The 24,890-nt window shown below is 37.3% G+C and overlaps 1 protein-coding gene across 3 annotated transcripts; it reads right to left on the bottom strand.

Moving 5' to 3' along the window:
* Nucleotides 1–13,367: 13,367 nt before the first annotated feature.
* On the bottom strand, nt 13,368–14,529 carry LOC114883297 (mesoderm-specific transcript homolog protein-like). Of its 3 annotated transcripts, none has more exons than XM_029200961.1 (3): nt 13,891–14,529; nt 13,731–13,788; nt 13,368–13,504 (listed from the first exon to the last, which is right to left on the bottom strand). In XM_029200961.1, the coding sequence occupies exons 1-3, from the start codon at nt 14,527–14,529 to the stop codon at nt 13,368–13,370; spliced, it is 834 nt and encodes a 277-aa protein (XP_029056794.1). The 3 variants fall into 3 exon arrangements, with proteins under 3 accessions (XP_029056794.1, XP_029056793.1, XP_029056791.1); XM_029200960.1 differs by having other exon boundaries at nt 13,731–14,363; nt 14,406–14,529; XM_029200958.1 differs by having other exon boundaries at nt 13,731–14,529.
* Nucleotides 14,530–24,890: the final 10,361 nt, after the last annotated feature.

Raw genomic sequence — 24,890 nt, 5'->3', positions numbered from 1 at the left:
GGCTTCCCTGGTGGCGCAGTGGTTGAGAGTCTACCTGCCGATGCAGGGTACACGGTTCGTGCCCCGGTCCAGGAGGATCCCACATGCTGCAGAGCAGCTGGGCCCGTGAGCCATGGCTGCTGGGCCTGCGCGTCCGGAGCCTGTGCTCCGCAACGGGAGAGGCCACAGCAGTGAGAGGCACGTGTACCACAAAAAAAAAAAAAAAAAAAGAATGCCAGAGATTTCTGTGCATTGAGTTTGTATCCTGCTACTTTACCAAATTCATTGATTAGCTCTAGTAGTTTTCTGGTAGCATCTTTAGGACTCTCTATGTGTAGTATCATGTCATCTTCAGACAGTGACAGCTTTACTTCTTCTTTTCCGATTTGGATTCCTTTTATTTCTTTTTCTTCTCTGATTGCTGTGGCTAAAACTTCCAAAACTGTGTTGAATAAGAGTGGTGAGAGTGGGCAACCTGGTTAGGTGTCCATTTCTTTAAGATCAGTTAGTTGAGATTTATTTTGTTCCTTTGGTAGTGTTATGTTTCCCTGATTATTCACAATCCTTGTAGCTTATGTGGTGTCTGTGCATTTGAAGAAGCAGTCACCTCTTCCAGTCTTTATAGACTGGCTTTGGCAAGGAAAGCTCTTCACCAGTGAGCCCAGCCAAGATTCTGGGTGGGTTGGTTGCTGGGGTCTGTGGGTGAGTCTGCAAGAAAGCCCTCTACCAGGGTCCATGGGCTGGCTGTTGAGATCCACACACTGCTTGTTGAAAGTTCCTACCCCCTTTTTTTATTCTTAGTTACCTCTAAGTGATTCAGCTTTGCCTATTCCCTCTGTGTTTGGGGGAAGGCACAGCAAAAGCACACCTCTCAGGTAGTACCTTGAAAGGCTGAGGAAGTTGAAAGCCCACTTCACTTCTCTTTCCCCCGGAAGAGAACTTGTGAACAAGAAGCTTCACTAGCTTGGGGTAGGGGTGAGGTAGTTAAAGTGTAACCGTTCTTCTGAACTCTTTTCAATGAATTTTTTCTCCTTTCTGTGCTCCACTGGGGTCCTGTGACCCATCACCTGGATTCTGAGCTCTCACGAAGGTGTTCTCATCTGTGGCATCTATGGATGGTTGTTAAATTAGTGTTTCTGTGGGGAGGGAAGGGATGGAACCTCCCATTATGCCATCTTGCTGACATCACTCTACCTTTTCTCAACTTCAAAACTAACAGTAATTGCATTAAAACATTTTTAACCCTTACAGTATTGTCTGTGATTTTATAAGTTCAGCATCTCTATCTTCAACATCAACGTATTAGATCATGGAAATTTACTGGGCTGCCTAAAATGAAGGCCCAATGTTATCTGCTCCTCAACATCTGTGAAACCCAGAGGGCCTTGAATGACCTAACCACACATTTCCCACTCTGCTTTCATGGTAAGCCTCTCTAGAAAAAGAGCACACCCCCATTTATCTCTGAGTAGCTTTTCCAGTTCCCTGTCAGCCTGAAGAATTATTCATACTAGTCCATCACATCCTTGGGTGTGAACTGAGGGGCACCTCACTCTCTTGATAGTACAAAACTTGCCTCCCAAAGCTCTGGTTGTTCACTCTGTTCCTGGTTATAACCCTTGTCAGGCCCTGGATGATGTATGATGTCCTCATCCCCTAGGCTATGCATTACTAATTAATGGCCATCAATCTCATCTGTCTGATATAAAGTATGGGATGTTTGATCATCCCCATAATCCTAGAGTGGGAATCTCTTCCTCTACAACAGGGTGGATATGAGGTGATTAAAACGATACCACCAGCTTAAATGTAAGTAATCTCTCTGGGTATCAGTTTCTTCATCAGTACAATGTGGATGATAGTGATAACTGTAATATTAATAGGGTTAAATATATGTTTAGAACTGTGTGCAGCATAGACTGAACACTACAGAAGCATTGTATTTCATTTTGAATAATTAAATTATGTTGTAATGTCTTATATATGTGGGAATTCAGTTGATTTTAATAAACTATCCCATTAAATGGCAATAAAATTCAACTCTTATGATCAAAAGTGGTATCCACACCTGGGTGCTACCTAGACCCCAACAGCCCAAAATCTTTGTCTTCTACTCATACTCCTTTTCTGTTGCTTACAACCCCTCTCAGAGCCCCTTTTCCCAGCCAGCATTTGATTTGATTCTCATTACTGTCTATGGCTTCATTCCCAGTCTCTCTCACTCTATTGAGGCAAGTCCCATATACACTGCAGTTTGTGTTAATGCTAATTAGAGGGTAACTGTGAAGGAAAGCTGTCTAATGGCACAGAGCCATAGTCTGTGGGGAATGCAAAATGGGACTGAGAATTTGTTCTCTGAGGTACTGTCATCACCATCATATAAGGCACAACCTTTATTTGTATCCAGGCCTACTCTTGACCATGAAGAAAAATAAAAGGAGGTGTTCAAAAGCCATTGTAACCTGGCTGATTTACAGGCATGGGACAGGGCAAGGAAGACTGATAGCTCTCCTTGAAAGGCGGAACTCTTGGGGCTACCTAGCAGAAACTGTACCAACCAAGACCGACAATAGACATAGTTGGAGTAGAATCCTATCGGCCCCCAGTGTGTAGGTTCAGAGACTCTAAGGAACTTTCCCAGGTAGCTGGGACAGTGGATAGAGTGGGACACTCAGAACATTTAAGAATTTGATGAAAAACATGAAGAACTTTTATGTCTTCACAATCTATACAAACCACAAAGGTATGTATCGACTAACTATCAATCTTGGCTACGATCACACTTTTATTCATTTTTAAACTATTATTAAAGGTGATTTCACTCTTGTGATTTAATGAATAAAAGTTAAAAAGTAGAGTGATGCAAAACAGTAGAGTTTTACTGGTGTATGGAATTATCTTATTGGACCTTAATAGCAATACATTTCATTTGCTAATAAGAAAGATATCTCCAAAACTGTGTTTCAGAAAAGGGACCTCCAGGGTTAAGCTAGGTCAGTATTTGAGCAGGATTGATGCCAGCAAGCACAGCTGCTTCTGGAATATTTTTCAGTAAAAGGAAGATCACCCTCTGAGTCATCTCAAATTAAATCTTTGTCACAGGCCTGTGTGTGTTTTAAAGGGATGCCTATAATCAAAGGTCCAATCATTAGCAACTTTGGACATAATATCAGGATAGCAATGCAACTATTCGAACACTCAAGGCTGAATAAATACCACCTCTCTGTGGTTATGAAAATAGTAAATTCCAGACGATCCACCATCAATAGTTCAGCTACCCCATCGAGGGTTACTAGCACCTGTCAGTTCTCCCTGCTATCCAGTGATAATGCACAGCATCTGTTCTCTTTTTCCCACTGCCATAGCATTTCTGGGTATTGTGTTATTGAAATATCACCAGTGAGTTAAATGAGTGTAGACATTTCGGAAGGAATGGATGCAGTTTTAATACTTCAAATGACACTAGTAAACATAGGAATAGTGAGCCTATACCTTAAAAAGAGAAAACTGAATGAGGTAGGACTGTTTTCATTGTAGAAATGGATGCAAAGAAATGTAAGTTTTTGGGAAATCTGGTAGGATCCCAATTAAGAAAATAATGGGAAGATTTCCCCCTACTCCTTGGGTTGGTAAAATAGATCTGGGAAGGCCCATTGTGAACAGGTATCCTCACCTTGTAGTCTTAAAATAAATGTGTAGGGAATTGTAAGAAACACATAAATTTTACAAGATAGCCCAAACACGACTCTAACGGTTTACTGAGAAGAGTGGAAAAGTACAGATAGGTTGCCATTTTATATCAAAGAAATTCTGACCTAAGCCTAAAGGAACGTGCTTGCTATCAAAATGAAATACTTTATTGTAACTTAAGAGATAAGGTTCACATCTTTTGAACTTGGCTTAAGCCATACCTGGGGCATTAGCACCTAGGACAGTAAGACCTTTAGTTTTAACTTTCTGTTAACTAAGCAAGTTCCCAGAATTTCACCATATTTTTGTTTGTTTGTTTTTTATAAACTTATTTATTTTTGGCTGCGTTAGGTCTTTGTTGCTGTGCATGGGTTTTCTCTAGCTGTGGTAAGCGAGGGCTACTCTTCGTTGCAGTGCGTGGGCTGCTCATTGTGGTGGCTTCTCTTGTTGCGGAGCATGGGCTCTATGCAAGCAGACTTCAGTAGTTGTGGCACTCGGGCTCAGTAGTTGTGGTTTGCGGGCTCTAGAGCTCAGGCTCAGTAGCTGTGGAGCATGGGCTTAGTTGCTCCACAGCTTGTAGGATCTTCCTGGACTAGACTCGAACCCATGTCTCCTGCCCTGGCAGGCAGGTTCTTAACCACTGCACCACCAGGGAAGTCCCATGTTTGTTTGTTTTTAATTGCAAGGTTTAACAGTGCAGATATGTGGTGTAAAATAATAATAATAACAACAGTAACAATAATAATAAATTACAATGCACTTTGCCCTAATCTATCATACTGTATTCATCACTACCAACTACCTCAAATTTAAGATGGATGGGGAAAAATATAGAGTGGACTGAAAATACTGAATTATCATAAAATCCCCATATTTCTGGAATTGTTATCACTGTTCTATGAATGAGGGACCAAGACTCATTTAAGTATTTTATCAAAGCTCACACAGCTAATAAATGCAGAAGCTGAAAATTCAAACATACCATGTGTGATTTTATACCTTGTGTGCTTTTCTCTAAACCTTGCTGCCTACCAAACAATTCTAGTTTGTTATCCTAATCAAAAGGAAACAGCATATTCTCCTTAGTGAGCAATAGATAAAGAGAACAAGGTCAGCCCTGAGTAAAATGATAAAGGAAGGCTCAGTTGTGGTTTGGTTTGGTTTTTATGTTTACCTGTCTATTATAAAAGATGTAACTTAGGAACAGCCAAATGGAAAAGATGCATAGGATGAGGATTGGGGGTGGGGTGGTTGCAGGAAGAGGGACCCCTTCCAGGGCCCAAGAGTGGGCTCTTGTCTAAGACCTGGAAATGAACTGTCTGAGGAGACACATGTGCTGACAATGCAAGAGACTTTATTGGAAAGGGGCACCTGGCCTGAGAGCAGCAAGGTAAGGGAACCCAGGAGAACGGCTCTGCCACATGGCTCGTGAGCTCAAGTTTTATGGTAATGAGGTTAGTTTCCAGGTTGTCTCTGGCCAATCATTCTGACTCAGCATTCTTCCCGGTGGCATGCGCATCACTCAGCCAAGATGATGAGTGAGAAGGATTCTGGGAGGTTGGTAGGACATAGGGACTGGCATCTCCTCTCTCCTTTTGACCTTCTGGTTGGTGGTAGCTTGTTAGTTCCGAGTTCCTTACGAGGACCTCCTATTGTTAGATAACTTATGCAAGTGGTTACTATCTTGCCTGGCCAGGGTGGGCGGTTTTGGTCAGTGGTTCCCCTAACAAGTCCCTGCTGAGAGACTTCCTACTCAAGATACTCCTTGGGAATTGGGGTGGAAGTGTCTTTCTTCTGTAACTACTTCCTTCTGAGAGTGGGCATATTCCTGCCTAGTACAGTAGAAGTCTCTCTCCACCTGATCATCACTGTTTCTCCTCTACTTGTACTAATAAAGTTAATAAGGTTACCATGTCATATGCCCCTTAACCTCTAGGTAAATTGTAAAGCTACCAAGAAGAAACTGAAGATAACCCTTCTTTCTGTTATTACAAATATCCAAGTTGAAGAAACAATGCTTGGTATTCCAGAAGAGAAGCAGTGTAAGGTGAGGGACTTTGAAAAGATATAGACAGGAACAGAGAAAGGGAAAGAGTTTTCTCCAAGTCTCAAGAGGGATTTGAGGTACACAGATTCTTCAAGATGTAGGACCTACATCTTATTCTTTTCAAATGTTCAAGAATATAGCTAAATGCATAGAGAGACTTGAAAATGTTCTCATTCTCTGGGGATATTGAAAGCCACAGAATCATTTTAACTTCAAAACAATCATATGGACTTGGTCCATGAGCATCTCAATAGTAACCCATATGGAACAATATGGAACAGTGGGATGATTTCATACATAAAATGAAATGCTTTGATGAGGAGGCTCAAAAATATGAACACAGAGGGAACTCCAGTAATGACAGATGTAGTTTTCTGCCAGCCCAATGGGATGGGGACTCAGTATTCAATTTGACTTTACTGAAAAAACTTTTATAAATGATCATTCATTCATATCCCCTTTTGTGGAATGAGGATCTTATTGGTTTACCTAGGTTGAAAACAAACTATCTATATCCCGGATTGTATAATTAAAAACAAACAAACAAACAAATTTGAAAAAAAATCCCACTAAACTTGAAATAAAGGGAGAAAATATTTCGTCTTGGCTCTTTTAACTGGTTGAGAGACATTGAAACTCTTATATAATCATTCTCCACTGTAGGTTCTAATCTATAAAGTAAGAGATTTTAATTAGGATATCAATATAGTTGCTTTCTAATATAATATTCAATGAACAGGATAACTATATAACATCAGCTAAACTGAGAAATTATTCAGCAAAAAAGTGCCAAAATAATAAAATTATATACTTTAAAATGTTTATTAGTTGACAAATTGCTTTCATTTTATTAGGAGACCTGTAAATACTATGTTTCAAAATTATTTTAGCTCTGCACATTAGAGCAAAAATCTTTATACTGATTACTAAATATCTGAATATCAAAAATAACATTCACATTTAGTTATCTGTTTTTCTCTGCATATCCCTCTAAAATTCAATGCCACTCATTTTATTTTATTTTATTTTTTGAAGAATATGTGGTTTTCAATACAGATATATTTTAATTATACTTGCCTATAACCTTCTTCAAACTTTTATTTTAGGGTTAATAAGCCTAAATTGTTTACATTTTCTATTGATTTTTCTCTGTGAACCGTAATATTTTCAATTGAAAAAATATCATTGTCATCAAAATCTATAGGCCCTTTAGGTCATAGTTAAAATATTTTCATAGGTATTTTTTCCCCTCATTTCCCAGTACCTACTTTGGAATATACTTTTACAAGAATTAAAATGTCTGTGATATTTGAATATTTAACTAAATTTAGACGCTACAAAGTTGTATACCTTTGAAATTTATTTTCATTCTGGAACAGAATATAAATTAATCCAATTAAAAATTGAAGCTCCATCAATAATTTCTTCCATAGGTTGAAATAATCCAAAAATAAGTATAGAATTTTAAAGTTGTGACATAAGCATCATTTGTGCTCTGTTTAATTCGTAACATCCCTCTCACTTTTATAAAGATAAATGTCAATGTCTTCTTGGTTGCAAGTATTTTTTTAAAAATTTTAAGTTGATCAGTTTCAAAGGCTGAGTTTTTTGGTCCTTCATTTATTGAAATATTTGATTAAATGTTTCCAAAGATTGAGAACAAAATGCAAAAAAAATTTAAAGACTCAGTTGCAAGATGTTCAATGGGATTGTAAATTATTTAGTTTGATTTACAAGAGTATTTCAAAAGCTCACGTATTTCTAAAATACAGTTAATAACAGGCAACAGTGAAAGTGCTGTCATGCTGAAGCACTTTTTTTTTTTTCTATTCAACATCAGTTTTATCACAAATATTTTGTAGGCCAGTTACTGTAACTATGTATTTATAAGAACATTTATACATTTTGACAACTTAAATTTCTATTTGAATTGGTAGAATATTGTGACTTGATTGTAATCAATTTTAAATTATATGTGTTCTTCAACCAAATCCAAGCACATTTCTGTGTCCTAGATATCTTAATTTCCTAAGAACATTATTTTTAACTTGATAGAATTCTCCATTAAAATTTTTATTTATATTATCAACACATAGGTGAATAATTTTATTTTTAATGTTGAACTATTAATCTGTATTTACAGTAGTATTGGTAATATGTTTCAAGTTTGACAAAATAAATTTTTTTTGATATTATAAATTGAATTTTAAAAAGCCAGCCTTTCTTAAAAGTCTAATTTTTTTCAAGTTTTCAATGACACTGATATACATCTGTTGATGAGGTTAACACTTTAAGAGCTATCACATCACTTTTTGTATGTCTACAAAAGAAAATACCTTGGAATCAAAAATGAAAGAAAATTATTTCAATAATTTTTTTAGCCAAAAATAATTTCGTGCTTCTTGAAGGAAACATACACTCATTTACTGCAGCTACAAGTGTGAAAATGTAGTCTTCAGTTTCAATCTTCCTACTTACGTGTGAAGTATTTAGATGCAGAGCTTTCTTCTGTAGATATGTGTCTTCTTGTTTTCATGCATTAGTGAAATCAATATTGTTCCCATGGTGGATGATAAATGTCAACAAACATTTTGTTCAAGTTGTATGTTTCTCATCAACTCTTCAAGGAACAGCAATTAAGTCTCTAATTTTTCATTAAAGATGTACTTTACATATTTAGTTCATTGATAACATTCCATTTTATTGCCAAGGAAAAAACCATTTCAATACAATAAGCTCTCCATTGAATACCTCTCTCTGTCGCTCAAAGCTGAACAGCTCAGTATCTATTCCCATGCCTATTTCTGACCCTAGCATAAATTTCCCAGTTTCCAACTGACCTCCCCAGTTAGGAGCCTGGAGGCTTAGAATATTCTAGGTCACTAAGCATGGATCATGGGAGCTCAGTGGCTGGTACCCTAAGTAGTCAGCAGGGGCATCAGCATCATAAATTTATCGCCACTGAGAGCAGAAAGAGTAAGCTGTCCCTAGCTGTAGATGTGTTAGAGTTCCAGCACGTATCATTTAATTAGCAAAGCCCTTGTTTCTGTCCTTGAAAGAAAATGTTAATAGTGCTGCTTTTGGAAAGCATCATGTTATTACTGGTCATCTTTCAGATTTCACTACAGTGAAATCTCTTCACTGCACGTGCATTTCAGAAGCTGTTAAACAAGAACATAGCAGAAGTTAAAACCATAAATGGAGGTCAAATTCATCCTGGCTTATTTTAATGGAACTATTATTAAAAATAGTTTATTGAAAAAATAAATCCAAGACAAAGCTTGAACCAGACTGAATGTCTAGACAATAGGTATAAATTGGGACTGTTCTGGCCACTTGGATGTATGGTCATCTTAATCATGGATTATTGATTTATAGAGGGAATTCACTTTTCTTTTTGAAATTGCTAGGGCTGTATAGAGTTAAGTGGTTAATTTTTAACTATTTGTTGAAGCTGCTAAATTATTGGAAAGAGTGCTGAAAAAATTTCCTCCTGAAAAAGAGAGTTACAAGCTAACAATTCCGAGGGATTTTGATCAAAGAATATGGCTGCCTCAGCAAAATAATGACTCCTTATTTATGATGAGAATATGAGATGGCATGTAGTTATTTTAATGATAGTATGAGTTTTTATTACTTAGATAATGGCAGTGATATGAAGATGGCTATAATAGCTGTGAGTTGATTTCAAAGTCTATAATGAAAATAAGTTGGAGAATGATTTTTTGCCAATAAACTTAAAATCAGAAATAAAAAATAAAAATGGCCAAGCGCTCATGACACTATAAGATAGATGTATGAATGTAAAAGTTACCAGTTTTTAGCATTAACCATAAAATAAAGAAAAAGAAAAATACTAATGCTGTGGTCAAAATTGTTCCAGACAACTTGATAATATCCCACCTATGTTTAATTTATGTAATTATATAGTTAATCTACATATCACATTCCAGTGAGAGTAAACCAGCTTTCCAAAAGAAAATAATAAATTGGGGCAGGATGAAGATAAAAATAGAAAAAATAAGATAAAGCCGAAAGTGGCATCAGAACTCAGAATTCATGAGTTTTTAAACATTGCCAGGTAGGTTTCATAAATTAACTTCTTGAGTATCACCACAGTTGATACAAAGAGAAAAATCAAGAATATTGTGTCTTTACTTTATTCACAAGCTAATGATAAGCTAGATTCTCAGGAAAAATGGGCCTCTTTTTGATAGTGTTACCAATGAAAAAGAATCTTGGAAAGCTACAGACCACCTTCCAAGTTTAAATGTTTCCTCTTTTCTATCTTCCAATAAGTGCCCAGGCCTACTCTGAGTGCAAAGAAGTTTGAAACCAATTATGCCAGGAGTTTACATAGAGATGAATCAATGGCACTTAGCCTGCCCATAATTTATTCCTGAAGTTGTTATGAGACAATGAGCTAAATAGGAGGTGTTCACTCAGAGTAAAATGTGAACATAATTTATTCAGGTTTATCCTCCATGGTAAAATGCAGCACTACCAGGTCTGTTCCTTAAGTAAATATATCAGGAGTTTTGGATACAGATAACACATAACTCTGTAAAGACTGATGCCCTGGGGACAACTACCTCACATTCAAACTGTTCCAAGTAGGACCTAGGAAAGGACTCATGGCCAAATCATTTCTAAGAACAAATTAATTATACTGCAAATTATTTAGAATACACAAAAATTCATTGAGATTTTATGTATATAAATTTAAGACCACACATATGCACACGTACATATGCATTTATTTAAATTCATATAGTGTACATTTAAACATAAATGTGAATTTTAGAGGTTCGTTATTGCCCATGAATATCTCATTGCTGATGAACTGTTAGTTCATGAACTTGTCAACTCTTAGTTGATGAACTCTTCATTGAAACTCCAAGCTTTCCAAATGTTACAGTTAAAGCTGACCTTTTAAGTAGTGTACTTTACTTCTCCTGGACAAAATATTTGCATATATATGGTTGATATAAAGAGAAAAATCAAGAATATTGCATCTTCACTTTATTCACAAGCTAATCATAAGCTAGATTCTCAGGAAAAATGGGCCTCTTTTTGATAGCATATTATTTTAAGGCTATATCTACACTCTTAGATTTGATTAATTCATTTATTAGTTCTCCTAAAAAAGGGAAAGAACTTTTAGCTAGCATTTCTTATCCTGTTAGTTGAATCAATCAAAGTTCATTAGCTCTTCCATGCAAGGAGCTCCAAACATACTTTAAACTTTTGAAAATTCATGTTGGAGGTGCCTTTTTTTAACACTTAAGTACCCACTGATGTGACATTCCATTTCTAGAGGAACTATTTATATTTCATACGTGGATTTAATTATATATTGTCCTTCAAATGAATTTCTATATCTTTTATATTTTGGTTTTAAGTTTCTGTTTGAAATTTAGCTTATAATTTTAGCTGCAATTTGTGATCCAGGTGCAGAGTAAAACCCAAGTTCCTAAACTGTCCCAAAATGGATTTTACTTTTGTGTATATTTAAAATTTATTCTAAATTTTAATGTGTTATTTGCACAACTATTATGAGAAATATGTATACATAGTTTAAAAGTTTAATTAATTTTGTATCCTGCTACTTTACCAAATTCATTGATTAGCTCTAGTAGTTTTCTGGTAGCATCTTTAGGACTCTCTATGTATAGTATCATGTCATCTGCAAACAGTGACAGCTTTACTTCTTCTTTTCCGATTTGGATTCCTTTTATTTCTTTTTCTTCTCTGATTGCTGTGGCTAAAACTTCCAAAACTATGTTGAATAATAGTGGTGAGAGTGGGCAACCTTGTCTTGTTCCTGATCTTAGTGGAAATTCTTTCAGTTTTTCATCATTGAGGACAATGTTGGCTGTGGGTTTGTCATATATGGCCTTTATTATGTTGAGCAAAGTTCCCTCTTTGCCTACTTTCTGCAGGGTTTTTGTCATAAATGGGTGTTGAATTTTGTCGAAAGCTTTCTCTGCATCTATTGAGGTGACCATATGGTTTTTCTCCTTCAGTTTGTTAATATGGTGTATCACATTGATTGATTTGTGTATATTGAAGAATCCTTGCATTCCTGGAATAAAACCCACTTGATCATGGTGTATGATCCTTTTAATGTGCTGTTGGATTCTGTTTGCTAGTATTTTGTTGAGGATTTTTGCATCTATGTTCATCAGTGATATTGGCCTGTAGCTTTCTTTCTTTGTGACATCCTTGTCTGGTTTTGGTATCAGGGTGATGGTGGCCTTGTAGAATGAGTTTGGGAGTGTTCCTCCCTCTGCTATATTTTGGAAGAGTTTGAGATGGATAGGTGTTAGCTCTTCTCTAAATGTTTGATAGAATTCGCCTGTGAAGCCATGTGGTCCTGGGCTTTTGTTTGTTGGAAGATTTTTTTTTGTCAAAATTCATTTGTATTAATAGAAAATAAACACGTATTCCAGTTGTTATACTTGAAGTTGCTAATTAAAAAAAAAAGAATTTAAAATCACCACTTAATAATCCTGTTTTAACTAAGACAAAGAAACTGTGGCTTAAAAAAAAAAGTATTCAGCACCTTTTGCTCATAGAACTTTCAGACTTTGTTCTTAAAGTTTCTGGAACTTTCCCGTTTGTAAAGTACAGGAATTGCTGAGCTACATGAGGAACCCTCTCTGGGACAACCAACGAGAAGTTAAGCAATCAGTATATATTCAGCCTGGTAACTTGGACTCTACAACAATCCCCTCCTCTCCACTCTGGCTCAGGAGGGACATGCTTCTAAGTACTGAGGTGTGACGAGTCCGACTGTTATTAGCTGGAAAGACCAGTTCTAACAGCAAATAACAGTAAATCTCTGGCACAGAGACTACTGTCCTTAATGTTCTGTGATTTTAGGAAATGCTGTAAATAGCTTGGCTTTAGTTCAATTTACTCAGAAATGAAACATGTTTAATAAGGTTAAACTACTCTGCTAGAGTAAGTGTCTGATGGTTTAGTGTCCTTGTAAAATACATACATAATACATGTAGGTAAATCATAGTCTTAAAGTATACTTAGAATACTGCATTATTGAAACCAAAGTCTAACAAAATGACTACAGTTAGAAGCAGCTAATGAAACTAAATCCAAAGTTATGACAAGGGAGACTCATCCTCACTTGAAGCTGTGTCACTTAGAGAATTAAAGCCATTCAAGGCAAGGTGAAGGTGGCACCTTTAGATAATTCCAATCAGGGCCAGAAATTAGCATTTCTAAATATTTCAGAAAAGTCCATAGAAGTGTTTCAAAGACTTTTATGCGAAAGAATGTCTGTCTATCTTTCTGCATCAGTAAGTAGTAGTGCCCATCAGAATTTCCTAATAACACAAAGACAAAGCCAAGTCCATACACTTGATCAGATGTCAAAGGAATGGGAGGTGGACTATTAGGTCACCCTTAGAGCTTCTGCTGGCTTTTACTATATGCTGTTCACCAGTGTGGGTCAGGCGGACTTTTGTGAGAGAATAGCGTTTGGTGGCCAGGACCTCTTTTGGGCTTTTCTTGCTAAGTGGAATACACAACAGATAAGGGAATAGGGGAGGTAATACAGGGAAGCTACTCTTTCCAGCTCAGAAGGAGTTGATGAAGCCCATATATGCATTTAAGAAGCCCATGGGATCCTCTAGCTGTCATAGTGGCTAATGTGGTCATCCAGAATTGACACTGTGGACCGCGGCAGCATTTTCCTGTACAGCTCCAAAAACTCTGGAGAGGGATTCACTGGATCCAGTGGCCCATAGATAAAATGAATGGGAATAGGGCTTCCTTGGTGGTGCAGTGGTTGAGAGTCCTCCTGCCGATGAAGGGGACACGGGTTCGTGCCCCAGTCTGGGAGGATCCCACGTGCCGCGGAGCGGCTGGGCCCGTGAGCCATGGCCGCTGAGCCTGCGCGTCCGGAGGCTGTGCTCCGCAATGTGAGAGGCCACAACAGTGAGAGGCCCGCGTACCGCAAGAAAAAAGAAAAAAAAAAAAAGAATGGGAATAGATACAGAGGCAAGAGCTCCCACCCAGCATCTTCTAAACTTCTTCCTTTGATTGATGTACTGCAAGAGACTGTCGATAACCAAGTTCCCGTCATTGTTGCGTATCCCTGCCCACATGTCCCACAGTTCACTCTCAGAGGGTCGGGTGTATGGCCCAAAGACCGGGGTGAGACCTTGAGAGAATACAAAGAAGTTCATCAGTTGTGTGAGGATGGGTGACAGCATGCCTCCAGCTTTGAGAAGGTTTTGGAGAAGGAGAGGACGGTGAGTCTCAGGAAATATACCTCCATTTGGCAGAGAGAGACTCTTGATGGTAAGCCGACCAGATCGATTCTGCTTGAACCTATAGAGCAGCTCCTGAGCAACGATATCCCCATAGTTGTGAGACAACAGGTTGATCCTATGGTTCTGGAGCCCCAGATGCTGCAAAAGAGCCTCCACGATGCTGGCCTGCTCAAATATGGAATAGTGATGTGGTCTCAGTTTGTCACTGAAGCCAGAGCCTAGGAAATCAGGGGCAATCATTCGATGAAACCTGAGGGTCACACCTTCCCAAAACTTGTACCAGTCATAGCTGGACGTTGGAAAGCCGTGTAAAAGCACAACTATCTCTGGACTTCCAACATCCACAGAGTCTTGGTAGAAGATACGCAGTCCCTTGTAGGTAAAAAATTTGCCTGATGACTTCCATGAGTGAAGAGCAGGCGAAAGCCGGTGCGGGGGCGGGGGGAAGGGGATGTGCAGATAGGCCACAAGCAGGGGCACAGCCAACAGCCCCACCTGGACCCACCACTCCCTCATCCTGATTCAGGTAAGACCTGGGCTACAAGACTCCATGTTTGGGGACCCGGTTGCGCATGCCTGTTGGAAGATTTTTAATCACAGTTTCCATTTCAGTGCTTGTGATTGGTCGGTTCGTATTTTCTATTTCTTCCTGGTTCAGTCTCGGCAGGTTGTGCTTTTCTCAGAATTTGTCCATTTCTTCCAGGTTGTCCATTTTATTGGCATAGAGTTGCTTGTAGTAATCTCTCATGATCCTTTGTATTTCTGCAGTGTCAGTTGTTACTTCTCCTTTTTCATTTCTAATTCTATTGATTTGAGTCTTCTCCCTTTTTTTCTTGATGAGTCTGGCTAATGGTTTATCAATTTTGTTTATCTTCTCAAAGAACCAGCTTTTAGTTTTATTGATCTTTGCTATCGTTTACTTCATTTCTTTTTCATTTATTTCTGATCTGATCTTTATTATTTCTTTCCTTCTGCTAACTTTGGGGTTTTTTTGTTCTTCTTTCTCTAATTGCTTTAGGCACAAGGTTAGGTTGTTTACTTGAGATGTTTCCTGTTTCTTAAGGTAGGATTGTATTGCTATAAACTTCCCTCTTAGAACTGCTTTTGCCAAGAGAATTGCATTTTTGCACATATCTGATCCATTTTATTCATGCCCTATTATTAATCTTTCCTGTCTGTCTTCCTGCCTTCCACACATCTGTTGGAGTGCTTATCAATAGGAAAGTACAGGTGAACTAGGTCAAGACTTAGATCCTACCCTCGAGGAGTGCACAGTACAGTGGAGGAGAATGACATATTGACAGGTTATTACAATACAATATAGAACAGTGGGCACCATTAGAGTGTTATGGATGAAGTGCTTCCCTGAGCTATTTATAGACCTCTTAGTATAATCTTGGCACAATCTTGGTAGAATTTTTGTAATTTCTTTATATTGACTGACTCCCTGTTCTATGTTTGTCCTCTCTATGGGTTCCTAAATATACAAATAAATATGCAGAAGACCACAAACAAAATTCTACTAAACATTTATTATTGTATATATTTAAGAAAAATTTTGCTAGAACTGTTGGGTACATTCATTTGTTTATTTAAATAGTCACTTCATTATTTCTTAGTTTTACACACCATTTGTTCTCAGGTAGGTTATTTTCTCCAGATACTTGTCCAGGAAAGTATCATTTTCCTTCAGTTTTTCCTGAAGCCCTAAGAGACAAGAAATAGATCTTTAATTCATTTTGAATTAATTAAAAAATTATGTTTTTTTAATAAGAAATAGTCTTTTTGGTGATTTTTTTTCAGTACTTCACCTAGAAGAGGGCATTTTTAATTGTTTTTATATTTATTTATACCCACAACTTTCAAAATTACATATTCCCCCTTGCTTCTGCTATCAATTTTGTATGCAAACTAACAGCTGCACAGAATAATTTGTGGCTGTTTTTCCCCAGAACTTACTCTGAGCTTCTTGAAAGAAGAAAAATAACTCATGGTTCTCTGGATTCCTGACTCAATCATGGATTTACAATTTTGTTAAATTAAATGATCAAATTGTCAAATACTACAAAATTTTAGGGAATTAATGTTATTGGCCATCTCACTCTTTCCCATCATTTAATATATTCAGAATTTTCATTTTATTTGTAATGAATATCCTTCAGTTTTACAGAATGGTACCATACACATATAGTAGGCCCACAATATTTTAAATATTTACTGTATCCAGAAGAATTACAGCACAGCCATGACTTTTATTAGTGTATGCTATGATCTTTGATCACTTCATTTGCTTTGAAGTTAAATAATTTTACTCTAGGTAACTATTATAAGTTTTTATTTATGAAAAAGATTCTAGCCTTTCTAAATCACTAGACTTTTTGAGCATACTTTTGGGTATGGAGTTCTTTTTTTTCATTGTATACTCTTTAATATTGAGATATTAGCCCTCTTCAAGGGAATGACACTAAAATATCTAAACCAAAAAAAAAAAAAAGTCCATGAAGATAAAAAAAATGTTGTGAAGAGAAAATCCACTAGTCGAAAATACAAAATTTTGTAAATATAGAAAAGTCATAATAACGAATGAAATTAAATTTACTTGACAATGGTTGTTTTAAAATGTTCATACTGGCAAGAATATGGTCAAACAAATATTCGGCCTGATAGAATGCAAATTGGTACAACCCTTTGTGGGAAACACTTTGATAATATAACTCAAGAGTCTTAAATATTCTTGTTCTTGCTGACCTTGTAAAGCAATGATCTATGTATTATAAGGACTGTCTAAATTTTGGAAAATAGCTCATTGCATATGGGTTTAAACTGCATGGTTATGTCATCAAAAAAAGTTAAATAGAGTAAGCCTTTAAAAAATTAGAGAAGATCAAAAAGTTCAGGAATTTCAAACTTGGCCTCTGTGAGCACAGTTCTTCTCAAAACTGCTTACCCAGTGTTTTTAATAAAAGCTGATTCCCTCTCTAGCATTCTCTGTTAACTTCCTAGTAACTGAAAGCATGCAAGTCTATGATTACTGGTAGATTTATACCAAATCCCATGGATTAAGGAATTTTTAACCATTAATAATTATATTTATAAAAACCAATTATAAATGTTATTAATGTTGAATTATTTAAAATCATACATATATATATATATATTTACCATTAATATGAAATACAAATGTCCCTAAAATAATACACCAATAGGTTAATGGTGGTTATATTTTGGATGTGGAATTATGTGATTATTTTCTTTGCATTTTTATTTCTGAATTAATAAAAATAAAATAAAATGCTAGTGGGACAAGGAAACATGTCTTAGATATAAGCATAAAAAAGCCACGATTCAGAGCTAGTGGTGATTTCATCTAACTCTGCAGTGGAGCTTCTGATCAGTGGACTCTTTTTTGCTGGTGTCATTTTTAAGAGAGGAGGGCTCTTCCTAATTTTTCTCTGGACAAAAAGTATTAATCAACTAATGTGAGCATACTCCTGGAATATCTTTTAGCAGCTTTGGAATTGCTGATATTCCTCTTTCATTATTGAGTGTTCAGCATTCATTCATGATTCTAATCAACATGTTTCGACTTATACTACTTATATAACAATTATAATATTATTTATTCACTTGTTCACGGAAGAAGCAAGGGAAGCTTCTTGCTATATTCCTTGAGAAAGTTGCACACATTCTGCAGTGCCGTTCAAATTATTTGAGAATCAACATCCTGAGATAAAACTGACAAAGCAGTTGGGTTTCCTCCTAATTCAATGATGATGCCTTTAGTAGTCACTTCTCCTTTTTTCTTTGTTACTCATGTTTAGTACTTCAGCCTAAATCCAGAGCAGAATCACAATTCCCTTTTGTAAGAACTATTTTATTCAATATTTTATTCAATATTTATATTGTGTTCATTTATTTTAATGTCTAGAGAGATCATGTTAATATTCATAGGGGGACTGATGACTGAGCAGGTGAAGTGCAGTTTAGGTTAAATGATCCTTTGTAGTGATTTGAAGGAAACCGCAGGGTATGACGTTTGTATTGAAGCTCAGCTCCTCTCTGGCAAGCCTCCAGAATCCTGACACGTGTTTTCTGCCCAAAGTTATTCATTCCACAGAAAATATTAACAGAAATTTGCCTGAAAATCTTGGCATACCAATATCTGTAAGGGATGTGTAAAATTAAGGCTCAATAAAATTTCAGAAGTAGAATATTTGTGAGGTACAATTGTCAGGGCTGTGAAGTTTTCGCTCTTGCTTGATTCTTCCTTCCTTAGAAAATCGTGGGTTATAAAAGACATTTCCCAGAATCACTGTGCAAAAGTGAAAGAAAATGAGTAATAATAAGAAGTAAAAATAAAAGTCAAATAGTTTGCACCTTTATTCGTTAATCTACATTCATTTCTTCAATTCTTTCTGTCTCCCTTAATAATCTAAAGCCAAATTAAGAGCTTTCTCATAGAACTCCAGTGGTTCTCACTCCTTTATTTCCACAGTTTTTAGTGTTAATTTCTAACATGGACATAGGAACACAGGATTTGACTGTTCTGGCCTTACCTGGTTACAAGAATAGGCTTGTACCAGAGTGGTCATTCCAGTTCTTCCTTGCAGCCTGGTAAATATAATGACCTGACTTTGGTGGAAGTTCCTGTTGCATCTTTAGTCCCAAATGTCATTCATTTTGTGGTGGCTCTATACATGCCAAGAATCTGGAAAAGATCTGAAACAAATATGCGAACAAAACCAATAAAACAAAACAAAAAGAAAAACAAATATCAGGATATTAGTATTATAAACTCAAAACAGATAAAATTTTGGCATAAACTAAAGACTAGAAGAGCTCCAGAGGGAATCACTGCCACTATTTCTACAGGGTTAGTCTGTTATGTCATCAAAATATACAGTAAAAGGTGAGACTGGTTCTTCCTCTTGCAAGAAGCTGAGGAAAGGTCAAAAGGGGACTTAAATAAAAAGGTAGGCTTTTGTAAATGTGTGTACTTTCAAGAGGTATTCACTAAAGATTGCCTGAGTTGGGAGTGGAAGTAGTTGAAGAATTTAGTAGTGTTAATAATTAACACTTATTAAATGAAGTAGAGAGTCACCTGGATATAAATACAGCAGAAAGAAAAAAAGATTATAGATCTCTTGTTTAAACACAGTTATCATTTTATCTGGCTTGCATAAGTAATTACTTTATTCATATTCCCAGGCAAGTGCTTTATTACTTTGGATTAAAATGAGTTAGAATTACTTGCAAGAAATTCTTTGATATTATTTGGAATGCTAACATTTGTGACGATCGGAGAATGATTTGATTCCTCTGTTTCATTGGCACATTTTTAGAGATTCCTTAGACTTCAGGTTCATGAGCTATCCGAGGAGAGATTTTCACTACTTTTTCTTTTAAAGCTGAAGAAACTGGGGCACTGGGAATTTCACATACTTTTGGGTAATAAACTGAGGAAGAGGAATAGTATCCAGTTTTCTTCCATGGTCAAGGTTCTTCTCACTGCACTATGACTCTTGTAATTACAACACAGCCATTTCGACCTCATAGAGGAGTTGTTTCTTAGCCTTTTGGGGGAGTAAATTTAGAAGATATAAAAGCTATAAATCTGTTTTAGGAGATAAATCTTCTAAACTTCTCTGCGTTATACAATATCCAGATCAATAGTGTATGTCTATCCATACTTTTCCCTTGGCTTTCAAATACAGCCTGGAATCATTAGCACAGCACCATCTGGCCTGTGGCCTCCAGGATCTGGCTTCACTGTTGTATCTTACTCTCCTTACCCATCAGAGGCTCTACTCAAACTGAACTCTGGAAACTTTTTTTTTTTTTTTTTTTTTTTTTTTCGGTTCGCCGGCCTCTCACTGTTGTGGCCTCTCCCGTTGCGGAGCACAGGCTCCGGACGCGCAGGCTCAGCAGCCATGGCTCACGGGCCCAGCAGCTCCGTGGCACGTGGGATCTTCCCGGACTAGGGCACGAACTCGCGTCCCCTGCATCGGCAGGCGGACTCTCAACCACTGTGCCACCAGGGAAGCCCTCTTTTTTTTTTTTAAACATCTTTTTTGGAGTATAATTCCTTTACAATGGTGTTAGTTCCTGCTTTATAACAAAGTGAATCAGCTATACATATACATATATTCCCATATCTCTTCCCTCTTGCGTCTCTCTCCCTCCCACCCTCCCTATCCCACCCCTCTAGATGGTCACAAAACACTGAGCTGATCTCCCTGTGCTATGCGGCTGCTTCCCACTAGCTATCGGTTTTACATTTGGTAGTGTATATATGTACATGCCACTCGCACTTTATCACAGTTACGTTTCCCCCTTCCCATGTCCTCAAGTCCATCCTCTAGTAGGTCTGCGTCTTTATTCCCATCCTGCCCCTAGGTTCTTCATGACCATTTTTGTGTGTATGTGTGATTCCATATATATTTGTTAGCATACGGTATTTGTTTTTCTCTTTCTGACTTACTTCACTCTGTATGACAGACTCTAGGTCCATCTACCTCACTACAAACAACTCAATTTCGTTTCTTTTTATGGTTGAGTAATATTCCATTGTATATATGTGCCACATCTTCTTTATCCGTTCATCTGTCGATGGACACTTAGGTTGCTTCCATGTCCTGGTTATTGTAAACAGAGCTGCAATGAATATTGTGGTACATGACTCTTTTCGAATTCTGGTTTTCTCAGGGTGTATGCCCAGTAGTGGGATTGCTGGGTCATATGGTAGTCCTATTTTTAGTTTTTTAAGGAACCTCCATACTGTTCTCCATAGTGGGTGTATCAATTTACATTCCCACCAACAGTGCAAGAGTGTTCCCTTTTTTCCACACCCTCTCCAGCATTTATTGTTTGTAGATTTTTTGATGATGGCCATTCTGACTGCTGTGAGATGATATGTCATTGTAGTTTTGATTTACATTTCTCTAATAATTAGTGATGTTGAGCCAAAGATATTCTTTTCTTTTAACCACTTTTATCTTTTCCATCATTCTATTTCCCTAGACTTCCTTGTAGAATACTTTACAAAATCTATTTTGCAGTGTATATACTCTTCATCTGTAATCCATCTTTTAATGGATGTAACCCATCTTTTAATATTTTTATTGTTAAATGTTTTAATAATATTTCTAGAATTTCTGCACTGTTAATTTCCCAACCTGCTTGTTCTTTTAAGAATGCTTTTTTTCTTTTCTTATAAATGATTTTAATTCCTTCTATGATTTATATAAATACTGTAGACATAGTCATTTTATATTCTACTCACATAAGAGTTATTTTAATGGATTTCGATGCTACCTTTATTTTATCTACTGAATCCCAGGGATGATATACTGATTCTATGTTTTAAAATGTTTTGTTATAAGCTAATTTTTTTTTTTGCGGTACGCGGGCCTTTCACTGTTGTGGCCTCTCCCGTTGTGGAGCACAGGCTCCGGACGCGCAGGCTCAGCGGCCATGGCTCACGGGCCCAGCCGCTCCGCAGCATGTGGGATCCTCCTGGACTGGGGCACGAACCCGTGTCCCCTTCATCGGCAGGCGGACTCTCAACCACTGCGCCACCAGGGAAGCCCTATAAGCTAATTTTTGATTGGGATTATTTTCCTTTATTTTTTCCAATGAGAATGCATTGTGTTTTAGGTTGTAAGAGTATCTCTTCAGAATGCTTTTATATGTATTTTGATTCATTCAGAAGCATAGCGTAAATCAAATAATATAATTTGTGGCTTAAGATTCAGGAGCAATGTAGATCTAAACTTGAAAAGAAAAACTGTGCTTTTTATAACTAGCCTAAAAGTTATCAACAGTGCAGATTATGCAGCTGTGGGATATGGCCTACAACATCAATGATAGCAGAATGAAATAAGGATAACACTGAATACTCAATACTACATATTTAAATGAGACATGGCGCCTCAGTAACAAGATGTGTCTATGCGCATGTGTAGGATTTCATTTTGTGTGTAAGTGCATGTGTATAATGGAATTTGGAAAATCTGAGAGGCTTGAGGGAGCTGGTTGTTCTATAGTAGTGTGTGTATGACAAATTAGGACCTTGAAATTATTACTTTAAAAAAATGGAAACACAGGCACCTTTATAGAGGTTTTTAAAAAAATTTATTTATTTAATTTATTTATTTTTGGAGGCATTGGGTCTTCGCTGCTGCACACGGGCTTCCTCTAGTTGCGGTGAGTGGGGGCTACTCTTTGTTGTGGTGCATGGGCTTCTCATTGCGGTGGCTTCTCTTGTTGCGGAGCACGGGCTCTAGGCGCACGGGCTTCAGTAGTTGTGGTTCATGGACTTAGTTGCTCCGCGGCATGTGGGATCTTCCCAGGCCAGCGCTCGAACCCTTGTCCCCTGCATTGGCAGATGGATTCTTAACCACTGTGCCACAAGGGAAGCCCAAAACACAGAGCCGCCTTTAATGCATTAGAAGTATGTAGAAGAGTGACTTGCAAATATTAGTTATTTAATACATGGTTTCATATTTGCATAGAAAAAGCATGAATACAACTATTTTTTAAGTAAAAATAATTAGGGCAAAAATAATATTTACAAGCGAAAAAGTTAGGCTGTGACTATAATTTTCCAGGCAAAAGATTCACTAAGCTAGTGGTAGTGGAGATAAATATTCAGTTTTATACTCAGGAGATTTTACAGAGGTCAAACTAAGAGGATGACATGAAATTTGGTTGTACGATTAAAGAAAAGAAAGAGCTTAAAATACTGATTTTTGTTCTTGTTTGCCAACTTGTGATAAAATCAGATATTAAAGACATTTTGGGGGAGAAAATTAGAGACCAATTGGGGCTTTATATATTTAAAGTTTCTCCAGGAACTTTAAATACATGGAAGACTATAACTTGCTAGAAGTGTATATCATATAGGCAGATGTTAAATTTCTATGAATGGATCATATTTCCAGGATAGCATATGGGTGGGAAAGTAGGAAATGGATAGGGGGAGGCTTAGCAACTGTATGCATATTTGCACAAATTGAAAGAGAATAGTTCAACTAAGAAGAAACTGTCCAAAATAGAAGAGCTAGGAAATTGTTATATACTAAAAAACGAGATAGGAGAGTTTTAAAATATAGGGATCTAGATGGAAATGATGAATCTTTTAGATAACTTGAGTAGAAAAGAGAGTTAACAAGAGCTATTTGATTTGACATGTAAAAAGATCTTGCTGATATTTATAAAAAGGGTTTCTTCTTGGGTAGAGGGGTTGGTGTTTACTGAAGCGGTTTGAAACATTGGAAGTCCCAGAACTTCTAGATATAAGAGGTTTTATTGCTGCAACTCATCTGGAGCAATTGGCAGGCTTGGGACTACATCATGCAGCACTTTGCATGAGACTGGAAAAACATCAATGTCCTTATTAAATAACAGTGCTGGAAGTATGTGCTGCAAGATATTCTTGAGAGGGTGATAAAGGAAACCTTCTCAATTCTTAATTGTGGAAATAGAGGCATTACATCAGATTAAGAAATTATGGGGCTTCCCTGGTGGCGCAGTGGTTGAGAGTCCGCCTGCTGATGCAGGGGACACAGGTTCGTGCCCCGGTCCGGGAAGATCCCACATGCCGCAGAGCGGCTGGGCCCGTGGGCCATGGCCGCTGAGCCTGCGCGTCCGGAGCCTGCGCGTCCAGAGCCTGTGCTCCACAACGGGAGAGGCCACAACAGTGAGAGGCCTGCGTACCACAAAAAACAAAAAACAAACAAAAAAAAATTATGATTAAGGTAAAAGGAAGCGTTATGTACATTAAGTACATTTGTTGCATTAGAAAGTAATAAAGTAAAACTATTTGCGGGCTAAAGGGAAGGAGGCAAAACATCAAGCCCAGGAGTCTAAGACCCACAATGCACAGGGTTACATTAACTCCACATTATGTGCAAATGAACTACAGGGAGCCATTTTAGAGAATTATTCAACTTGATAAAAGATTATCTAAGATGAAACCACCACATAATCTAAAATAAATCTTCCCCTTAATATACACTACTCACATGTGCATGTGCAGACACATACATTTCTTTGGCACAGAGGTAGAAGGTAGTACTGAAACTTCTAGGTGAGTGTCAGTGATGGTCCATTGGTTACCTGGAATGGCCACCTTGATCTCTTTAGCACCTGACTCGGCTGTTATTGTACATTGGATCTGAATTAAGTTCTTCTCAAAGTGAGAGGCAGACCCTCTGGACAGAGACCCAGCCTTGTAGTGTTAAGAGAATGAAGACACAGCAGGCACCTCACAGCAGCAGCTGTTCCACTGATCTGTAAAAACAACAGGAGTTTTATAGTTAATGAACTCTAATATTTTGGTGCTGGATAAGATTAATGTACATGAGCTATTCCCACCAATGCCTGTAGGTTTTACTTATATGTAAATTAGATAAGATGGGTTGAACAGTTTAAGATGGGGTATCCTTCATTGTATGAAGGCAGCTCTTGGCTGTGTACTGAGGTATAATTTACACATATGACCCCCCTCAACCACATAACCTACACACAAGCACCACAAACACACACTTACTCATCAAAACAGAGAACAATTAATGTTGAAATTAAAGAGAAGAGATAATTAAGGGAGCAAATTTACACAAGAGTTGGGTAGGAAATGAGATCCAAAGTGTAGATGGAGAACTAAATGTTACAGAGGATAAGGGTAACCGTTTTTTCTGGGAGTTGAAAAATGGAGTAAGTGTTATAAGAGTTAAGTCCAGGTGAGATTATGTGAACCTAAGAGATGCCATATATAATAGTTTGTACTTCTTTGAAGAGGCAGACATATCACCAACTAAGAGGGAGGGGTAAGATGGGTGGAGAAAAGTGGATAGTGAGAAGAATGGAAAAGACTT

Source organism: Monodon monoceros, unplaced genomic scaffold (genome assembly GCF_005190385.1).
Source record: "Monodon monoceros isolate NGI ecotype Baffin Bay Population unplaced genomic scaffold, NGI_Narwhal_1 Super_Scaffold_4, whole genome shotgun sequence".
In the NCBI taxonomy this organism is placed as follows: Eukaryota; Metazoa; Chordata; class Mammalia; order Artiodactyla; family Monodontidae; genus Monodon; species Monodon monoceros.
Note: the sequence above shows the minus strand (reverse complement) of the source record. Positions and strands in the feature narration are given on the sequence as shown.